A 22,602-nucleotide genomic window follows, 5' to 3' on the forward strand; every position below is an offset into this window, starting at 1 on the left:
CCTACTATCTTTACAACGGTGCCTACACATGATCAGAGGTTAAAACCACTCTGCGCTACCCTTGGCACAGTATGTGACGTAGCCAGAAGCAGCAGAGGTAGTGAGTAAATGAATGGAAAAACGCATCGTAACGGTCCGTGACTGCAAAGAAACCTAGTGAATAGCTTCCTGCCAGACATTATTATACCTGTGCTGAGCTTTGCCTCTGCATTACACCCTACTTCGCGGTGAGCGAAAAACTTCAGACTAGTTTTATACGATTCATTGCACCTTCAGTGCACATATCACATAGTGGTTGTTTACGAGCCAAAATGTTTGACAGAATAGTATAGATAGCAGATACCTATCAATAACTTCCCACCTTGAGCGGAACTGCCGGGTTATGCAATGCGGTAACCATGACGAGTCCCTTTTTTTTTTTTTTTTTTTTTTTTTTTTTTTTTTTTTTTGGTTACTCCGTCTCCCGTTCCTCTATTTATGATAAAAAAAGATGTAAATACCTCATTTCCCCTGCGTTTAAATCAGCAAGTGAACCAAAGGAGCAAATGAGACCTTTTTAAGTTAATGTTTATCTGTGGTGAAAAGTTTCTGTCCATCCAAAGTCTCCAAATTATCTCCTTAATCTCACACTCCCTCCGCTACGCTGACTCCAAAATGATCATACTTTCAGTTTACATGATGACTCTTTTCTTCATTTCTCCTCATCCTCTCCTTCCTTTCAAACCGCCACCCTCCCAGTCCTCTTTCTGTTCTCACACAACCTTCAACCTTCTCACTGTCATTCTATTTTCTGCCCCTTTTTGCCTCCCTCGCTCTCTCTCTCCCTCTGCCGTTCCCATGACAACATCTTTTTATGGCTGCGGTGGCCTGGTTCAAGTTTAGGATTCCCATGATTGTTAAAACAGTTTTCACACTGGACACACACACACACACACACACACACACACACACACACACACACACACACACACACGTGAGCACACACAGGCATGTACACGCACACACACTCAGACACAGTAGCAGTCTCACGTGTGCACATGTTTGCTTCTCTCAAGTTTGGTCATTTTTAGTGTCTCTCTGGTTTAATGATCTTTCAAGAATTACATTGTTTGTCTTTCTCTCTGCAGGGTGGCATGTATGTTTTCCAGCTGTTTGATTACTATGCAGCTAGCGGTGTGTGCCTTCTGTGGGTGGCATTCTTTGAATGTATAGCTGTTGCCTGGGTTTATGGTGAGTACCATCCTTCAGAAATACAATTTGCATTGTGATCTGTTTACTAGCTGACTTTAGTGCACCAGAAATTCATGCTTTTAATTTATTATCTTGCAATTTCTTCACGCACTGAATGTGATGTCCAGTTGTCTTTGGCTGTTTCTTAATGGATGCTCTTTGAGAAAGTGCAATCTATCTTATCAGACCACACAGCATTTGCTGGTAATGCAACTGCAAATGAAAGAAGCTTTTGCATGTACATTGGAAATTAGATACATTGTGAACCTGCAAAAAAACCCCTGCCTATTAAGTGCTGTGAAATAAGTAGTCCTGGTGCATTAAAGAATTACAGTAACTTATACTTGAAAAAATAAGAAGAAGTTTTAATGTCTTCACAGGCGTTGATAATTTCTATGATGCGCTTGAGGACATGATGGGCTACAGACCAAATGCTTGGATGAAATGGAGCTGGACTGTTATCACTCCTTTACTGTGCATGGTAAGAGCCTGCTTCTAGGATATTAAACTATAATGATGTTCATTTCAGATCTGAGACATCTTCTTCTTTTCACCACAACAGCTCTTCTGCTTCCTGAAACTTGTAATAGTGACAGTATTATCAGTCATCTCTGTTTCAAAAGTTTCCCCATTATGAGTTGGTCAGTTTACTTGAAATTCAACGTACAGTTGCCTATTGGCCTTAAACCTATTTCAACAGGTGGAAACAAAGGTTATGTCCAGCAAACATAATCAAATAAATAATATACCCCACTGACACCCTTGTCATTGTCACCATGCCATATTGTGCGATTACAGGTTAATACGAACTAAGTAATCGTTAAGTGTTTCTGGTATACGTATATGTATGATTAGGTTTTTGATGAATCCAAATGACCAGATACAAAAATGGTCACTACACCATCCTCTTAAAGGCTGACCATAATTTGCATTCAAACATTGGTTCTTTTTTCTTTCCAGGGCTGCTTTATCTTCTCCTTGGTCAAATACAAGCCATTGACGTACAACAAGGTCTACAAGTATCCTGACTGGGCCGTCGGCATAGGTTGGACTCTGGCCTTGGCCTCCATGATCTGCATCCCCATGGTGGTTGTCATCAAGATCATCCGATCTGATGGGCCGCTCATTGAGGTGGGTGCAGTAGCCAATCCGGTGTTTAGCCATGTAGCTGTCAGATAGTTTGGATCAGATATTAAATTTATGCTCATTCCTCTGCTGAAAAAATGTAAATGATTATTTAAATCACCTCCTCAAATGTAGATCTTCGAGATACAATTAGATATTTTAAGCTTTACATGTTTTTGTTCATGTTCTAACCCTCCTTTTTATTTTTATTTTGCATTTTCTCCCCTCTCACCTCCTCTCCATGATCCCTTCTGTTCTCTCCACCTTCCCTCCTTCTCCCTGTTGTTTCCACCTCTCCTCTCCTCCAATCCATCCCTCCTTCTTTCCTGCAGAGGATCAAGGCGGTGGCAGCCCCAGTTCGCGGCGGGGCCAGCTCCCGTCCCGCAGATCATCGTGGCCTCAAGGAGCTGTCCTACCCGCTGGACCCCAACGGGAACAAGGGCCTGCTGATGAAGGCTCCCACCCACACCATCGTGGAAACCATGATGTAAAGGAATGAGACGGAGGCTCTCCATGAGATCGCTCTCCTCTCCTCTCCTGTCCTCTAAAATGCTTCTGAAGCTAGCTAGCTTTCTGTTTATCTGTCTATCTGTCTATCTGTCTGTCTGGTGGACTGATAAGGGTTTTTAAGGAAAAAAAAAAGTTCCCGTTTCAAATCTTTTAGGAATACTTTGGAAGTAGTTTGCTCTTGGTGGTTTTCTTAAGAGGGTAGCAATCACATTTCAAATCTATTTCTGAATTACTCACGAGTTGTTGTTTTTTTCCTATTTGTAATATTCATGTGACTACACGTTCCACTGTTGTCTTGTTTAAAGACACAGTGGCTAAATAGCACCAGTCTCTGGTCATAACGCTGGCACATTTCTGTTCCACCAGCTACTTTAGCAGAAAACCAGCCATTGTTCTAAAAAAAGGAAGAAAGTGGTTATTGAGTCTTGGAATCAAACAGCCTTTTGTAGCCACAATTTGAAAAAGGTTTCCTTTATTGATCACAGATCACCAAAAGCAGTTTTTTTGGGCTGTTTTATATACAGGTCTTTGCCTGTGATACAATGAACAGGGTGCACTTATCTGAGGTGATGTGCCATAGGGTTCGACTCTGGCTCTTTCTGTTCTAATGTGTTCAGTAGAGGTCCAGTTGAGGTGGGGTAGATGATCGAGGCAATACAGGGACAGCATTATGACTAAAAAGCATGTTTTTTCTTTTCAATAATAACAAAAATTCTGAAAAGCATCTTGATGGTATTTCAGCTGCCCCAGGCAAGAATTTTGGTCAAGCATCCCAATCCCAGAAACTTTAAATTTTTTTCTGTCCAAATCTAACAAAACTTACTCGCAACAATCCAAAGCTGTAGCCACCAAAGTTAATGACCATAGACCAGGCCATATTGATAACCACAAGCATTCTGAAAAATCTGATAAATATATAATTGACACAGCTATGATAGCCGATGACCCTTATCAGACCAGGTTCCTGGTTGTTGAATGCACCTTAGCACACATATCCCCATATTCCATAGCTATAAACTATGGGTCAAAGAGAAAACTAGCACTGAGACTGTGTCGGGGAAACCCGCTCCTGCACAAAGAGAGAGGTATCTGAAAGGATTTGAAGTGTGGAGGTTGAACCCTTGAGTGTGTTGTCTGTGGCGTACTGTACAGTAGTAGCTAATCAGTCTATCTATATCTATCTCTCTATCTATCTTTCTCTGTCCTAGACCAGTTTACAGTACATTAGTGACTGCACTAGGCACTCTTGGCTTACAATTTTGGATTGGATTTATTTTGTTTTCTACAGAGGAAGTTACATTATTATTAGTTTTTCCTCTGTCAATGTTTAGGTTTTTTTTTTTTTTATTAAGACTATAATGTTATTGGTATTCATTATTGATGATAATTGCTGTAGTTTTACATAGAAGAAGGAACACTTCTTTCATCTGGTGAAAATACTAAGCTATTATACAAATCATACATTTACAGTGGCAGCCATTGTAGTAATAGTCCTCATCATGCATTTTTCCAGCGTTGGTTCTGACCAACAATTCCGTCTTTAGCATCGCACAAACAAACAATGCAAGTGATTTTTCCCAAATATTTTCTCTTGTGGGTGTGTGGGTCAAACATTCAGTGACCAGTTCAATGTACAGTAAAAAATGGGAATTCTACAATGGCTCCATCTGTAAGTTTGTAGGTGTTGGGGGTTTATAGCTTTTCCTCTTCTGTAAATACCAGGGGACAGTATTTAATTTGGATAAATTCGTCCAGACAGGGCACTGTAGCCAGTGGTTAAACACTGTCACCAACTCGATGACTCAAATCAAACATCGATTGGGTGACACTCGCAACAAATCAGCCAGCGTCAGACTGTCGACTCATCTGAGTGTCAAACTCCTTTCCAGACACTGTGAAATGTGGCAGCTGGCTGCAGACAAATCCAAGCCAGTGAATGACAGAGTTTGGTCACGTTTTTTTTCCATGGCCACCATGTTGCTTCACCTCACTCAAAATGGGAGCTGAAGGACTTCATTTCTAAAAAGCATGACTATTACTGACGGTGTAGGTTTTCAAATTTGTACACATTGTAACTTAAATTCCCTTCAAGTTAGTGGGAACTGGGAGTCTTTTGCCGTTTGGTATGATCAGAATGAGTTTTGTGGCATAGCAACAGTAAACAAAACACCATTTACATACTTCAAGCAATCTATGATTCTACAAAAGCTTGAAATATTCTGTAAAGTCGGTCTCAGACGTTACATGCTGCCTGGAATTCAAATCAGGCCTAACCAAAAAAAATTTAAGTAAGTGAAATTGGGCAATGTGTAAGAAAACAACACTTGGAAATAGTGTCTGAAACCTCTAAAGGCTGCACTTTACATATGTTAATAGACTTGGAGCCTTAACCTCAGCTTCATATAAATGTCTTTAGACTTTAATGACCTGCAGATACCCTAAAATCAAAACCGCTTTCAGTAATTATTGGTTGATCTCCTGTATTTTAGATCTGGAAATCCGAACTAACTCTAATATCATCCTGTTTAGAGGTTGACATGGCTGCTACGCCCAAACTCTGTCCATCATTGGTATGGTGATGTGCCCTGCGATACACTAACACTCTCTGTATCTTTAATTCTGGAGGGTTTTTTTTATCAAACACAAACGTAAAACTACATTACATTCTTCACGATAATAGAGGGCCATAATATAGACAATGTGAACCATTAACAGCTGAAAGCAGACTATCTGAGAAGTATGACAATTACAATTGTTACATTCATTTTAATATGTCTGTGTAACAAGGGGTTTCCCATGTGTATGTGTCACCAGCGACCATCCACTCAGGACCTTCTCTGTAGTGCTTTTATCTACTGTATAGCTGCATTAACCCAGCATCCAAAAAATTAGACTTGTAACTGTGGGTGACAAAGAGCCGGCATTTAATGGTAGCAATCAAAATGGATGTTTTTGTGCAGCTTGGAAGGCACAAGATCAGTTCTTTGCCACACAGAACGGAAAATCACACACCTTAACTGCCTATTTTATCCACTATCAAAGACAAAAATACAGAGAGAGTGAGGCAAAGTGAGTTTTTATTGCACTTTATTTGTATGATTTGGACTTCATATCAAATGATGAGGCCAAAAAGAAACACTGCCATCTTTTTATTCAGGGTCCTCATTGGCCTCAATAGTAAAAAGACAAATAAAAAATCTGAATATTGTCAAAACACTTAAGGTTTCAGCGTTAAGTGCTTCTCTTCTCCCAAAAGCAGACATATTAAAATAGATCAAAAATTATTCATTCACATCAAATATACAGTTATACAGTACACACGCATTGCAGGAATTTGACCAACAACATCACATCAGAAGTGATCATGAGACCAGGGCCTCATTTCGTGTTTCATCTAAGCTTTGAAAATGTTTTTTGTCAGTTTATTTCATTTCTTCAAATAGAATATAGTAGTTCATATCATTAAAAGGGATTTGTGAGACCAAATCCACAGCAGACATCTATTTTCATACAGTAACAAACTTTTCCTATATAAGTCGTCTTTGTACAGTTAAGCTCCCATTGCAGACCTCCCATTTTAATACAGATACAAAGCTTCATTTTAATCTTAAACTTTTGTACAGAATCTGATTCTCGATTCCCCCCCAGGATCTTTGCACTAAGGCAAAAAAAATAAACATAAATCAGGCTGTAAGGAAATATCTGTCAGCACCTTTCACAAAGAACAACAGAGTCAGAAACCACAAAATAACATATAAAATCATTTATGGCATTTTGAAAATACAATTGCACAGAGCACCTAAAGATTTTGTCTTTCCTTTTGTTTTGTCTACTCATGCTTTAGCTCTGGTGCATCTATGAAATCTCAATGTTGGGGTTTTTAATTTTGATATTTTCATAGAGAAGATGCACAAAATGGAATAATTGTTTAATTTCGTGGGGACTTCTAGAAATAGCAGGCAACAGCGAAGTTCGAAATTACACATCTTTAGCAGAGAGTAACAACAGAGACACGAAAATAGGTTTAGGCCATGTAAATATGTACTCTCAGAACTGAATCAAATCATTCCTTGGTGCAAAGATCCTGTTTTTGGTGGGGAAATGTGGACCAGACATAATAACTAATGCAGTCATTTATTGGTTTATTCTGCCTCTCTGTGTATATTTACAGTATGTACCAGTCCCTCTGCCTTCTTACACTCCCCGTCAGTTAGCCTATGTAAACCTTCAGTTAACCTAAGCTAACCAATTTTTCTCAGAGATAATGAATTTGCAAAAGAAATCGAAGCATTAGCGATGCACAAGTTTTTACCGCCGAATGTTGAAATGTGAAAGTCACCTGCGGGTGAATGTAAAAGTTTCTGAAGATTTATTTTTTAAGGGTGAAAAAAAAGAGAAATTCATTTCTTTTTCTTTTCATTTTTTTTTTATTCAGCCGTTTCTTGTCTTATTTTGTTTTTGATTGTGTGTCACATTTGCCTTTTGTATTCCAAATATAGTGTATTTGAACCTCTGTCATTGGAGTAACATGTACAACTATCAATCAAAAAAATCAAACAAAAAAGCTACAATTTGTTACGTGCAATACTTTGTAGAATACTTTTATTTTTCATGCTGTTTTTCCAATAGGTGGTACTAACCTTTTTGAAGGAAGATCATAGCCTGTGAATTCTCAAAGAAGAAAATTTGAATCTTCAGGGTCCAATTAAATTAACACCCACCACAAAAAGCTCTGCAGTGTGGAACTAAACCAAACTAAACCACTATTCCATCAAATATCTTGTGGTTTGAAATGCACTGAGAATAAAATGATTACTAAACGTGATTACATCAAACTGAATTTCTTTGCAAAATACTGTTTTTTTTTTTTTTTTTTTGTGACAGACTGCTAAGTTGTGAGTTTGTGAGGGGTATGAAACACAGTAACACTGCCACTAAGCCCACCATTCTACCTGCCTATATTTATCTCAGTACTGCTGTGTTGCTAAAAATCAGGCAGCCTTCCAAAAGCACGCCACAACCAAAGTTCACCATTCCTAGTTTGCAACACATCAGCGATATCCGGAAATCTAACCTTATAAGGCCTGTGAGCCTAATTTCCTTGTGATGGAACAAATACCTTGGAGTAATTTCGGCTGCTTTTGGGAAGCCTGCTCCTCAGCAACCAAAGCAGTAAATCCAATAAAAACCAGATTACACCATATCAAATGTGGGCTTTTCTTTAAAACCTTGTATGCAATTTCTACATTCTGCTTATTCTGACATTTCTATTTAAAACTCCACTCCGCCAAACCCTGCAACCTTAGTGCTTTATCAAAGAAACTGAAGAACCAAACTACATCTTCACAGAAACAGAAGAATGGATTTTAAATTCCATGCATGTTCGTGATGAAAACACCACCATATCTGCGGGATTCAGAATCTGGTTGTCTGTTTCTGTGATATAGATGCAACATTAGACCATACAGATGTGATCTTCGGGCTATGTAGAGGTGACACTACGTCTGTTTTATCACTAATGTCACTCTGTGACTCTGCGTGGCTGTAAAGGAAGATAAATGGGGCTCCGTTTCCTGGCAGCATCCTTAGTGCGAAGACCATCTTTGTTCTTTGGTTTGACGTTTAAAAAAGACGTCGTCCTCACTCGGAGAACCATTTAAGGTGTAAACTAATTCAATTTTTGGCATTTTTAGTTTTGACTTGTGAGGATAAGACTCTAACAATGAAACAAAAGGCTGTGAAACCATCTTACCTAGCTTCATTTACATAAACAATGGTGAGTGCTAGGTCCTCTGGGAAATGGAGTCCTGCTCATCGTCCCCATCCTGTCATCAGACTCATTCTGATCATGGTCTCCAATGACAATGCCTCTGTCTTTCCTGCATTATACTGTATACCAGCCCTTCCTTTTTGAGAATGTACATGGGAAAATGTTTTTTAATTCTCGGTGAAGAAAAAAAAACATTTTTAAAAAGAATTTGAAAGCTTTTATTTTTTATTTCTATGGCCAAACTGTAAGCTAGAAAAAAACAGAAAAAAATATGTGTTTGAACAGGTTTTACAAAGGTGTAAAACTTTTTTTATTTCTTAATAAAAAATTTGTCTTCAGAAAATGAGGTCTGAGTTTCTGTGTCTTGGATGATTATTCAACTTTTAGACACATGAAGTACATACACACCCACAGCTGAGACCACATTTACACACATACACACACGGATCATTCCCTTCAAGTTCAATTTCCCAACTCTGGGGACTTATGTACCTAAATCCCCTTGACAACATAATAAACTCTAATCCTACAAAGTAATCCTGTAATACAAGATTTAAGGCATTGAAGCTATAATGAAAGAGGCTGCATTCCAGCACACTCACTGCTGACACTTTTCCTTAAATATGTGAAAGTAATCAGATGGGTTCAAAACTATAAATATATTGTACCTGTAAGTAGAAGAAAAACAGGACTACAGATATAATCTATGCTCTTTTGGCCAGCAAATAAAGAAATTAGTGCCGTGGAGGATTATGGCCTTCCCTAGGGTATTACATGGGTGGATAAAATATTTTCAATATATTTAATTGCAATACAACACCACCACCACCACCACCACACTACACCACACTGTAGTGTGTCCTGCTTCCGTAGTTGACACATTGGTTAAAAAGAAAAGTTTACACAACCAGAGATTCCGCTGACACATTCTCAGCAACATTGCAGCAATAATCTAATTTTATACTTGAGATGATGTTGTTCTTGGTGGTTTCTCACATCCAACATCCCTCTCTTTTTTAACTGTGAGAATGTTTTTGTCCTGGCATTAAGGGAACAATAGACTACACAACAACCTGTAAACTGAGGCATGTTTTGAAGAAGCTTGCCACTTCCTACTGTAAACAGCAGACTGAAGGTGAGTTTCACTTGTACACACAATGTACTTAACATGAAACCAGTTAGATTCATACTTAAGCTTTAGCATCTGTGCTGCTGTCACTCACCACCTTTTATTTTTGTGAATCTCTTAGAATTAAATGTGTGGACATTATAAACTAAGCTTATTGACATGAGACTTGGGTATACTATGGTATGCATTGTGGGTCTCTCTCTTCCAGTGGGCCTGCTGTGTGTCTGATGAGCTGCATGTGAGCTGCTATGATTGGCTGGGTAGCCTGAATTTGCCCAGGTGGTTCCTGGTTGGTGATTGGTTCCTTCATGGTAGCCTTTGAGGATATAAAGCAGGCTGCCACCAGTGTCTCCTTTTTCAAGTTTACATCCTTTTCTTGATACAGAAGTTTGGTTCAAAGTAAATAACCTGATGCCAAAACCTTTGCAGAGAAATGTTGGGGCTGAGTAACCTTTTTTTCCCCCCTTAAGGAATGTGTTACAAGCTTGTGTTGGCTTCATGGTGGCACTATTACCCACAGAAAGTGAGCTAAATCAATCCAACCTATGCTTACCTAACCAAACAAAAATACACCCAAACAGAAATCATGTACTTAAACTCATAACTACTAAAAACAGGAGCAAAACAGTACACACAACCCCAGACCCCTCCCAAATGAAGCTGCACGTTCTGAAATAATGTCGGTAAGCAGCTGCTGGAAACAGCTTCAGTTTATGGAATATTTTGACCCAAACATCCGTTTCACAACAGGGAAATAAAGGCTCAGACATGGTGGTGATTAATAGAAGCTGGGTACTGAACACAGCTAATTTTCCCAGACTGTAATTTCCCCTCAGTAGCTGCAGTTACATGAGCCTTTTTTTCCCCAAATCTCCCATGAAAGTATTTACATGAGTGTTACACAAAATACCCATTTAAAAAGTCCTGTTTATGCCTCAAAGTAAGTAATCAGTAAAGACAGAAAGCTCTTTCAGGCACAGTACAAATCCCGTCACGAGTCTTTGTTCCTTATTTTGACTTGATTTATAGTTTTGCCCAGAAAAAGGTAGTACACAAATACCACCACGATTATTATGATTATTGCTCCCATGTGACCCATCAAAAGCCCCTCCATTCAGCAGGAACACAGAGAATGTTGGTGCACAGCTGGAACCTGCTGTTAATAATATGAATGTTAATTTTGCTGTTGGGTTGCTGCCGCAGTCCGAGCTTTAAATAACTGGCACTCCAGAGAAAGAAACACAACGCTGACATTTCCATTCTCTGGCCGCCAGCTCCCAGAATAGACTTCGCTGCTGAGAATTTCTTTTTCCATTTCATCTTCATGACAGTTTTTTGGCCTTCACACAGAACAAAAAGCAAAAACAAATCTGCACGTTTTTATGATTAGCGTTTCTTGGTACTTTCGCCTTTTTGTTCTGAAGTCGAAAATAGAAAGAGGAAATGGAAGGGCAAAGCAGTGGAGGGATGATGTGAAAATTGAATGTGACTGGTTTTGATCTCAGGATGTTGTGGACTTCTTGGTGCAGGCCTTAGGGACATCATATATGCACTTTTTCCATTTGTTTTTGCAGATTTTCCCCTGTTTTCTCCCATTTGGCACATCCATGTTCCCTTCACACCGTCCCACTACTAACTACTGTTTTCCTGTGGAGGGCTGCATACAGACATGCACCACCATTTTCTTTTGCTTGCTGCTGTGAGCTTCACCTGGACATAATGCATGGGAGTGTTGCACTTACCAATGTACTAATGCAATTATTATTAATGTTAATGTTGAAGTCTGCATTACATTAGCTGAACTGCTTTCTAAAGCTTTAAAAGCCCAGCAGACCACTAGCTACAAGATAAGTTAATGTCATTATTATAACATTAAAGATTAAATTTACACATGAAAAAATAACATAGTTAACGTTGGCTAGCTCCCTATATTTTCACACAGAGTATGTGAAACTTACTTCAGTGTGTATGCGGAGGTTAGAAGAGGAGTTTTTAAAAGCAGAGTTGTGTTGAGTTAGATTTTGGTATAAAAAGTAGCTACATTTGGCCAGGGATTGTCAGCTATACATGGTGCACCATTAGTAGCATCATTAGTGATTATTTGGAGGCTGGTTTTTGTCCACCTGATGAATGACCAATATTCACACTGGCTCCTTAGTTGCTGAATGCTCCACCATGTTCACCAACTAGTTTGCTAAATGCATCTGTCTGCCGTTTGGTTTGGGGGGGGCAGCAATAAAAGTGACCTCTTTCACATTGTCACATTATCATTTAAAGTGAATCAAAGCAGAAAAAAAAAAGATAAGAGTGTGGAACTAGTGATAACCATCTATCCTGAGGAGAAAACTAACTCTTCCTTTAGAAAAACAATGTGTATCATGCAAGTGTAACATGCAAATTATTGTGTGAAGTAAGAGTACGTCAGTTGATCTAAGTACAGTATTTGAGTAAATGTAGTCTGGTTTCACATACTGGTACAGCGGATTCTGAATATGATTTGGGAGTCATGACTTATCTGATCTCTTTTCTATCAAACTCTTTGATGGATATCTGGTGGATTTCTGTTTTGGTACAGAAATACACAATAACTTGTGTTGGGCTGTTGTCTAGTGACACGACTCTCATCAAACTTGCTGCCCAGTGTGTTGTCTCTACATTTACTCAGTCATTTAGTATATGTCCTCCTTTCTGGCAGCCAAGACTAAAAAAAAACAGAATATACGTGTGATGGTGAAAGGCAGTCATTAAGTCTGGTTTGTGCACTCTTTGTACAGGTTTTCTGCAGGTTTCAACAGGTTACATTAAGGCTTTTAAAGGTCATTATGAATGCAATTTAAAACCTCTTTCACATCCATACTGGAAAAAAGGATATGAAGGAAAATCTGAATTGGTTTCATGTCAGTGTTGTTTTTGGGACCCTGTGGTCACCCTGTTAGTAGGTTTCAGCTGGTTTCCATGTCCGTCCCCAGCTAAAGTTACTTCCTGTGATACAGTCCAGAGCAGCCCCTTCTCATACTCTCACGTCCCTACAGCTGCACTGTATGAGATTCACCAAGCTTCAATGTAAACCATCCGCGTCAGGTGATGTAGTATAAATAGAAAGAAATCCCCATCTAGAGGAGATGGGGTGGATGGAAGGCTCAAACAAACACAGGACTTTCACCCAGAAGATTGGGGGTTCAGGTCCCACATGAAACTGAAAATACACATTGAGTTATTTTAAATTGAAGTCATACAAGTTACCATCTTGCCAGGGTCCAAGCTACTGCATGCGCTTGTGACCGAACGACAGTGGCTCCAAGTAGCCTTGACAAAAAATGATGGGACTGTACTGGAAGTGAGCACCTTGTTGCATTAATGTTGCATAATTGTGACCTCATAGCTGGCTACGGCCATAGTCCTGACCTAACGCCTCTTCCTCAAACCTCAACAGTGCTGCCTAGCTGGACTACCTATGGATTCCAAGTCTCAGGAAAATAGACTAGATAGATTTATTTGCTTTCACCACCAAAGTTGCTGGCTTACCGGTATACTTGATGTGGTGTTTTGCCCAGAATGGCTCTTTTTATGGTAACAGTTGCTGACCCTTGCTTTTAGACTAATCAGTGTCCAATGAGGAACTAACTTTTGAGGATTTAATGCTGTGTGTGACAACTGTGTGTGAGACGAGGCTTAAAAAGGACAATGGAGGAGAGAGAGGTTACCGTAGATGCTGCTAGTGTCAGTTCAATCAGAACTGGAGTGTTTCTTCATTGAAAGAAAAGCAGAAAACGGCACTGAAGGCTTTTCTCAATGGAAATAAAAATGCTTTTGCACTTGCACTGGCTTTGGTAAGAGATACTTTTATAAGGTTTGTTGAACTGATTGGTTGAAATTTGCCTGTGATGGACCGTCATAAAAAGATTGTTCATCCAATCACCTGCCAAGTGTTATTTTGAAATTGACAGCCCTTTTCCAAAACAGTTTCCAGCGATTATTTCCCAGATGGCTGTCTGGTACAGTCAGGGTAGAGAACGGGTTGTTCACATAATTTCTTGTTTCAAGTGTTTCAAGTTTGGCCTGTTTGTGTTCACATTAGAACTGTTGGGATGGTGCATGCAACCTTGATGTGTGCGTTGTGTGTGTGTGTGTGTGTAAATGTGCATAGTGTGCTTTGGATACTTAACTACTTTTCCATGTGTTACTGTAGTGCTTGTGTGTATGTGTGTGCATGCATTTAATGCGTATTGTGTGTGTATGTGCGTGTGTGTGTGTGTGTGTGTGTTAGACCTGTTATGTAACACTAGACCCCTGGGGATAATTAAGTGAGCAGAAGCAGAATGTACAGTACAGTATACTCCCACAAAATGAGCCATGTTATTTAGCAGAGAGGGAGAAAAAAAAATCACGTGTACACATACAGGAAAATACATACAAAGAGGCTCTAATTCAAACACACTCTTTTCCACATAAACAGACACAAGCATACACACTTTGGATAAGGTACACAGAGTACATAGCATGCACATGTGGCCGAAATTACTACCAGGTTCCTTTTTAGTTGTTAAACATTCATGTACAAGTTACTAAATTCTGGATTGGAAACGTGTGTGTGCAAACAGTGTACATGTAAGCATGTATAAAGTCTATCTTGCTGCCACTTTATCAGTCTCACACACACACACACACACACACACACACATACACACACACACACACACATAAAAGTGCAGTATTGCAACCAAACTTTTTGGGGTTCAAAGAGCACCAAAATAATGACAGACCAGTCAACCAACATAAAATTAGACATTTTATTTTTCTTTCTTTTGATCTTTTCTCATGTTCTTCTCGAAAAGAGAAGTAGCCTATAGCAGTACACTCTTTGTTTCATAGAAAATGAAAAAAAACAAACAAAACAACAACAACAACAAAGTTATACATTTTATTTTCCCTTTCATAAGTTTTGTTTTGTATTTTCTCCCATGTCTCGGAAGATTAATATTGTCATATAAAAATACTATATTACATAGAATAGAACTTTACACAATTTGAGAAAAAGAAACTAAAGAAAAAAAAAAAAAAAAAACACAATATCAACCCATACATTATTAATGGCCCAATCCGGAATCGCAATAAGCTTTCATTCATTGTCAACACATCTTTTTAAAACTGTTAATGTTAAAAAAAAATCTGAAAGATAAACGCAAATGTTAAAGGCATGAATAACTTTTATTGTAAAAAGTTCTCGTGTGATTTGTAAGAAATGTGAAGCAAAGATTGAAGATTCTCTCATGACCAACAGATCATTATGAGACATCGAAATGTTCTAGTTTGGAAATGATGCAACAAAACTTGATTTCCCCTTCAGAGCGACAACCACAGTCGGCTGGGACTCTACAAACTCTGCAGGTCCAGTGAAGAATCTTGTACTCATGTTTACAATAGTAGCAACAGACTGGAAAGGTCATTATGGTTAGCTAGTTAACTGTTGTTATCTGGAGAGTAAGCAAACCATTATCTTATCACAAGCTGAATGTATGTAGGAAATATGCTAATGTAATGCAAAATATGAGCCATGTCTGAATTCTGCTGTAATTGTGGACCGCAATGTTACACAATCAGCTTTTGCAACCATTAGCCACCAGCTGATAACCTCCAATATGGCCGCTGCAGGGTAAAAAAAACCAAACAAAGGTACTAACAGAAAGGTGTGATTTGACAGAAACAATAAGTAGTGATCTCTTTTTCTTCCATGTGTTTTCAAATAAAAGCAATGAATGAATGACCGGCTGAATTGCACAAACTCATGCGGTAGAAACCCCAACAACACATGCTGCGTACACAGGTACGTGTTATAGAAACAACAGTAACGATGTGCTGCATTAAGAGAAATCCTTGGACCTACTGGTTTAGTGAGCTAGCCTCTTCGTAGGCAGAAACTGGTCTCTTTTTAAGTGTTAGGTTAAGATAAACCATTCAAACACACTCGACATTTTAAGCATGAGTCAGACTGGCAGACTCCGGAAAGTGCCTTGCAGTTGATGATGTAATAAATGTTATATTATATTATAACTATACTATACATTATCAAATGTAACGACATCCTTTAACAGGCTCAGTGATATCGACAACCGGCCAGTTTAATAAAATACAATATACTGTCATAAAATCTTCAGACATACATTAGTAACTTAATAATTTGTAATGCCATTAATTTAAAATATTGTAATATCAGTCCTACATTTTCACAGTAATTTGATATTTTGTAAGTTGTTACATTTATTACATTATACAACTGGGAGGAATTGTTTATATTTTCTTTACACATTTCACTCATCCGTCTGACTTTTTTACGGTTCCGGATTGGACTTTAAACTGACCTTTGACCCAGAAATGCATAGGGAGTATGGATGACCACACATACGTACATACACACATACATAAAAACCAACAGAACAATTTGGAAGGCTTTTCTCAGCATTTTGTCTTTTTTTTTTTTGTTGCTTTACAAAACTTTTTTTGGCCACTTGACATTGCGTAAAAAACACTCAGACAGTTTTGTTTCGTTGTACATGAAAATACTTACAGTGCATGGTATTCAACAGTGTGCTTATTTTTTTGTAGTAAGTGCTTGGAGAGAAGTAAATCATTTTTTCTTTTTTAGTCATGAAAAAGTTCCTTCGGCTCGCTCACAAAAACGGAGTTTATACTGTTTTCAGTCTCATGTCTCATCAGGGTTTCATAAGGGAGAGTGAACCCACAGCCCTGAAAAATATCACCACTGTACAATGAAATGTACACCACCTAGCACTCCTTCTGTGACACACACACACACACACACACACACACAAACACACACACCCAAAAGGAAAAAACTGACATCAATAGCTACATACATGTAAACACACGTTTATAGTACACACATACCACATACACATACAAGCTCCCTCATTCACACACACACAGACCAACGCACACATGGGTGCAGCTGGATTCTAACTGTATTATGTAACAACGTGAGGAAAGAGTGAGAGACTTAGAAACAGTGAAAGAGAGAGAGAGAGAGAGAGAGAGAAAGAGAGAGAGAGAGAGAGAACAGAGGTTGTGATTGTTCCTGTCAAATGTTTTCAATCCTTCAGAGGACAAAGGCTATTTTCTGTCCACTCTTTCGCACATAAATGCATTACTCCTGTGTTTTATGTACTGTCTGTCTCTCACACAATGTTGTACACTCACACCATATTAATAATTCTCTCTATTGTGCTTACATACATCTATACACACAGGAACACCTATAAAATTGTTACCTTCCGATCCGTATACACTCCTTCTCTCTGTCACACACACACACACACACACACACACACACACACACACACACAGACGTATTCGCACACACTTGAGTAGTAGGAGGGGAGAGACAGCCAGTCTCATTTCTGTTAATCCACTGATAATTGGGGCAAAGAAGGTTTTGGCAGGAAACAGAGAAAATCATGAAAACAGGAGTTGAAGGAAGTGGAAGGAATCTCTGCTGTTACCCAACAGACCAAAAATAGGAGGTGAGGAGAGGTGGGAGGGTTAATAAAAGTCATTAAATAATAGGTTCAGATTTCTTCAAGTTTTTATTACAATACCCACATGCCAGAGTTGCAGAGTGGGTGGAGCTCTTTTGGGCACACTGACAGTTGGAGCATTTCTACGGCTCGGATGGGCATCAGTGCAAAAGATTATCAGATGTGTTAAAAAGCATCTGGTTCTTTGAGTCGCATTGATGCATTCAGTATGAAACACCCAATCAGACCAGATTAAAATTCTGGTAGTTGCAATTCTAACGGCTGGTTTGAATTATCTGTCAATTCTGGATGAATTCAGCAACTATGACGCCATGTTTTCATTCTCAAATGCTCTAATTAGCACCTCTGACTGGCTTCGTCTCCAAAGTGATTGCAGCCAAGCCTCATGGGTACTGAAGTATTAAGATCCATCCACCAAGCCAAACCGAAGGACAAAAGGCTTTTCAGTTGGCGAAATCGAGTGGGCTACAGCGTGTTTATGCACCCTTTCAGACACACCCACAAAGATAGAAATGTACTGGCACATTCATGTAGATCATCAACAGAGATGGACATATACAAGACAGTCAAACACAAAGAAATGTGAACAAACACATAATGACACACACACAAACTGCATTGTTTCGTGTCCATATGTTATCTGTGCATGTTGGCCCTGTTCTGTAAGTGTGTGTGTGTGTGTGTGCGTGTGAGACTTGTTCCTAGTCTGAACAACTTGGGGCTTATCTTCAGCATCCCAACAACGCACTCTCTATATTTGCAGATGATGCCTTTTACTTCGTCCATGATCTTGGTGCCACAAAGGGGACAGTCTTCCTTACAAAGCCAAAGAGCAGTAACATTTTAGTGTTCATGGTTGATCTAATACTGTAGACATCATCTAAAGGTACTACGCGGAGCATTTAAAACATCACTTATCGAAATAGCTGTTGTAGCTTGTTATCGAGAATGTGGCAGTGATGATTTGTAGCATCTATTCTAAAACTGTGTTGTTATTAATGCTTGGAGACCGTATTGCCTGTAAACCTGTTTGCTTCCTAGAGGAAAGAGGATGTTTTTTTTGTTTTTTTTGACTTGGCTTGTTGTTCACAATAATGTGCTAAATGTTGATGGGAATAGGTGGACTATCTATTAAAATGATGATGTACTCCCAGTACCAATGACGCTAAACATGCTTACAGTAGTTATTCTTGTACATTTTACAACAATGCATATCTGAGCAGTTATATCGAATCATATGAACACAGAGTGTTGAGTGTTCACATCTTCAGGAGAAATGGTGACCCCTCAGAAAGAATGTTCTCCTCTACTTAGTAATGCATCTTTCTGTAAGAAACTATTGTTGCTGTAACTTGTAAGTATTGACACTTTGATGTATGCCACTGGAAATTGAAGTCGACCATACATATAACACGTTTGTCTGTTTACTGTAAAGACAAACCATGTTGGATAAATAAGTTCCCATCCGCCTTTTATCCCTTCTACCATCTGTTTTCACCAACACATTTTCAGGCTTTAGCCGTTTGTTTTATGAAGGAAATTGCTTTATTCCTGTTTTGGCTCATAAAGCGATTATCCCTCAAACCGGCCTCAGTGGCTCACAGCGTAAAATACAGTTTTGATGCGGCGAAGAACTGACAAGCTCATTTGTTGATGGCAATTATACTAATGTCTCAAAATGAAAGTGGTAATGAATTTCTCACAAGTGCTACACACAGCACCTTTAAAGTCATAAGTAGGTGTTATTTCTGATTATGCTCATCCATAACCATAATCATGATCATTTAAAATACATATGTGGTAGCTACTGCTCTTTGACTTTGTAAGCCAGAGGTGAGATGAACTGCTCTCAGGCAACTGCAGTGATAGATTCGGCATTGTCAATGGGCAACTCCCCCAGTCATTGGCGAGTACAAAAAAAACAAACACAGAAAATGGTCCAAAATCTCTCAAAATCTTGAAGGAAAATGTTCTTCTGTTGGTAACACAGTTTTTTCCGGGCGATGAGCACAGCTTCCCAATTGTGTTGCAGCAAAAGTTGCCCTTTTAAATAAATTCAATTTAAGATCTCACGTTTAATCAGGAAAGAAAAAACTGTTCCTTCCCTTCTTCCCTTTGATGGCTCAACACAAAACTCGGCAGTTGTGATGACATTGTCTTTACCTTGTAATGATGGCACAAATTTAGATTTTTTTTATAATATCACTGTGCTTACCTAATGATATGCAGAGGTATCCAATATAGAAGTCCACCTGCATGTGACAGCTGGAAAAAGAGCCAAATTTAACCTTTCCAGAAGATGACTGTTGGGAATTGCAATGGGGCAGCAGTATTTTAACACTCTTAGCAGCAATATGGACTTCTACAATGGCTACATCTATAAAGACCACAGTCAGACACTCAGATTATACTCCTTTATAATCTGTTGGTTCAGTCTTCCAGTGAATCTTATTAGCTTTTCTTAAAACAAATGAAATCTGCAAACTGAGTAAGGCAGTTTCTCTCTTTCTATGTTGTTTCATTTGAGATTTCCTAAAATCACAATATTGTGGAATAAGGCAGATCACTCTGATACCAGCAGCACTAGAAATTTATGTAAACCTGTGGCTTGGCATTGAAAAGAGCTGAAATTACCTCACCCAAATTGCAGGTTTTTATTCATTTGTTTTGAGTAAAAAGTAGATTTAAAGAGTCAGAATCACAGAAAATGGCATGTTAAAGTGCCAAGTAAGTGGTTTATTATGTTGGAACGATACTGAGCACTCCAAGCCAGCCTTCAGGAGAGTGTCTCTGGTGGTTTTTCTGCACTATGGCAGTGCTTCCATAGAGAAATATACTGTATGACAGCAGTTCAGACCTGTGTGGTGGGTGGGAGGGGACAACTGTGGGAGCATGCAGATTGTGTGTATGTGTCTGTGTGTGTAGGAGTCTCTGTTTAAGATTTATTGCAGGCCGGTGGAGTATGTGTGTTTGGACCAGTTTCAGTACACATAACTTTGCTCTTCACCAGTTATAGTATGTCTCCTGCATGAGTGTATGCATGTGTGTGTATGTCAAGAGATTCATGATTCTTTGTCTGTGTGTGTGTGTGTGTGTGTGTGTGTGTGTGTATGTGTGTTACAGGTCTAGTGGGTGGTCCAAAGTGTTGTTATTGTCCTCTGTGTCATCGTTGCCCAGTGGGTTGCGGCTGATGACCAACTCCAGTCTGTCTCCAGCCTCTGTAATCAGAGGCACTGCCAGGCAGCAGTCAAAGTCCCTCGTCCTCACGTGGTTCACCTGGACAGAGAGACAAAGACAATGGCTGCTCCAGTAAATGGTACTGCTGTTGGTTCATTAGCAATATAACAACTCAGAAAAACTCCTGCTTAAGTTGCATTCTTGATTACAACTTATTTCTTTTAAGTAATTTTTTGGGCCTTTTCATGCCTTTATTGGATAGAGACAGCTGAAGATTGGCAGGAAAGGTGGGTAGAGAGAGAGGGGATGACACACAGCAAAAGGCCACAGGTCAGATTCAAACCCGGGCCGCTGCAGCAACTCCATATAAGCTAACCGGGCAAGAACAACTTATTCAAAAAAAAAAAAAAATTAGCTGTGCATTTTATTCGGTGGGTGTGTCAGAGGACCATGAAACAATGACGACGTAGTTAAAATTAATTTGAGCTTTAATTTGAGTGTGTTTACATCCATATTAGATGAACCATGTAGTAATTGGTTGTTCCCACCTCTTTGCTGCCTGTGCCTCGGTCAGAACCTTGGTCAACGTTCTCCTTTTCTGGACTTAGATATGCTATGTGCTAGGCTTGTTTCACTAATATTAGCTGTCCGATGTAACTAACTCGCTAACGACTGCTGATTAGCAAGCTAACTTGAGACATGACAATGTTGCTTTTATCTTTTAACCAAAACCTTTAACACAGACAAGCCTAACGCATAGCAACTGTTACTGGAGCACAGAGCAAAAAGGTGTGGGACTTTAGGGTCAAATGTAGGCCTTTTATTATGAGTCCAATTCCAGGGGGCCAAAATTTTAAAGGAATTTAGAAGACATCATCGTGTATTTATTACTTGGTCCCAAATCCTTTGTGTTGAGTAAAAGTGTCAGATCCACAGATATCACTAGACTCATGGTATCTTTCCTTTATAGAGGTCAGATAACACACCACTGTTATTTGGGACATTGTATAAAAGAGCTTCAAGTTTTACACTATGTTACCTGCAGGATCCTGTCATAGGGTTTGAGCCCGGCTCTGTCAGCTGGCCCGTCAGGTCTGATCATGTTGACGTAAACTCCCTTCTCCAAGAAGCCGTCTGACACGCTGAAGCCAAAGTCGTCAATCTCTGGGTCCTTTATCACTGTTACCTACAGAAGACAATCCAAGCATGTGAGGTTTGTTTAGTATGTTTTAAAAATGGTGAGCATAGGTTGTCTTAAAGGGCTCTGACACTGCAAGCCAAGCACAAAAAGGTAGCGCTAACTGACACAGTGTCACATCACATGATCTAATGTTTTTTGTTAAAAGCTGCACTTGAACAAACTGCAAAGACAACAGCTGATGACTATCTTAAAAGAAAATGATTGGTCCATAGTCTGTGCTCCTAACCCACAGCAAACAAATGAGCTTAGCATTCTTATGTGACAGTGACTCATCATATGCTATATATTATTATAAAGTATGAACTGAGAATATGTATGACAATAAGTTGCAACTTGCAGTGTAAAGTATTTTTTCTGCATTGTCAGCCATTGGTAAATGGAAATTATACTCAGCTATTTCACACAAACACCAGGTTTAACATGCTGAACTGGCTACAATGGCTGCTGATGCACCACAAAAAACACAGGCGACAAATACTGGTGTGTGTCAGAGCCGTTTAGAAATTTAACGCATTCTTTGAGACTTTTTCAAAGGCAGGATGACATGAAAAATGTCATTTTAACCCTTTAAGATTACATCCCTAGCCATACTGTGCACCTATTTAACAATGTATGCAAAAAAATTGCATTTTATATTTTTATTTCAATCTTCCTGTAAAATAAAATGTGACGTTTGCTTAACTGTGAACCACCAATTTCAACCAGTTTCAACCAGTAACGTCATGGCATCCACCCATCAATCTTCGACTTTCAAGTGATACAGAGATTCACTGGTAAGCTGGCTAGCAACATCAGGGCTTTTTATGGAGAAAGTTTTTTCTGGTTTTCCCTATGATGTCTGTCTGATGCTCTGCGTCAACTCTGCTAACTGCTGTTGTAGCCGTGTCACTAAAAGTTGAAGATTGGT

The 22,602-nt window shown here is 39.1% G+C and overlaps 2 protein-coding genes across 12 annotated transcripts in view; one reads left to right on the forward strand and one right to left on the reverse strand.

Moving 5' to 3' along the window:
- Positions 1 to 8,978, forward strand: part of LOC127371902 (sodium- and chloride-dependent taurine transporter) — a 36,341-nt gene extending 27,363 nt beyond the window's left edge. Inside the window, exons 12-15 of the mRNA XM_051415115.1 lie at positions 1,128 to 1,230; positions 1,611 to 1,711; positions 2,191 to 2,361; positions 2,688 to 8,978. Of these exons, the coding sequence (XP_051271075.1) occupies positions 1,128 to 1,230; positions 1,611 to 1,711; positions 2,191 to 2,361; positions 2,688 to 2,846 (534 nt within the window). The 3' untranslated portion in view covers positions 2,847 to 8,978. The remainder of the gene's footprint in view (positions 1 to 1,127; positions 1,231 to 1,610; positions 1,712 to 2,190; positions 2,362 to 2,687) is intronic.
- A 5,562-nt stretch (positions 8,979 to 14,540) lies between these two features.
- Positions 14,541 to 22,602, reverse strand: part of grip2b (glutamate receptor interacting protein 2b) — a 253,256-nt gene continuing 245,194 nt past the window's right edge. For 10 of the 11 annotated variants that reach the window (XM_051415108.1, XM_051415104.1, XM_051415105.1 and 7 more), the window contains exons 24-25: positions 21,534 to 21,680; positions 14,541 to 20,593 (exon numbers count right to left, since the gene is read on the reverse strand). In XM_051415108.1, the coding sequence (XP_051271068.1) occupies positions 20,435 to 20,593; positions 21,534 to 21,680 (306 nt within the window). In that variant the 3' untranslated portion in view covers positions 14,541 to 20,434. Of the gene's footprint in view, positions 20,619 to 21,533; positions 21,681 to 22,602 lie in introns of all 11 variants that reach the window. The other variant, XM_051415112.1, reaches the window with a different exon arrangement.

The sequence above is a fragment of the Dicentrarchus labrax genome, unplaced genomic scaffold (assembly GCF_905237075.1).
Source record: "Dicentrarchus labrax unplaced genomic scaffold, dlabrax2021, whole genome shotgun sequence".
NCBI classification, from domain to species: domain Eukaryota; kingdom Metazoa; phylum Chordata; class Actinopteri; family Moronidae; genus Dicentrarchus; species Dicentrarchus labrax.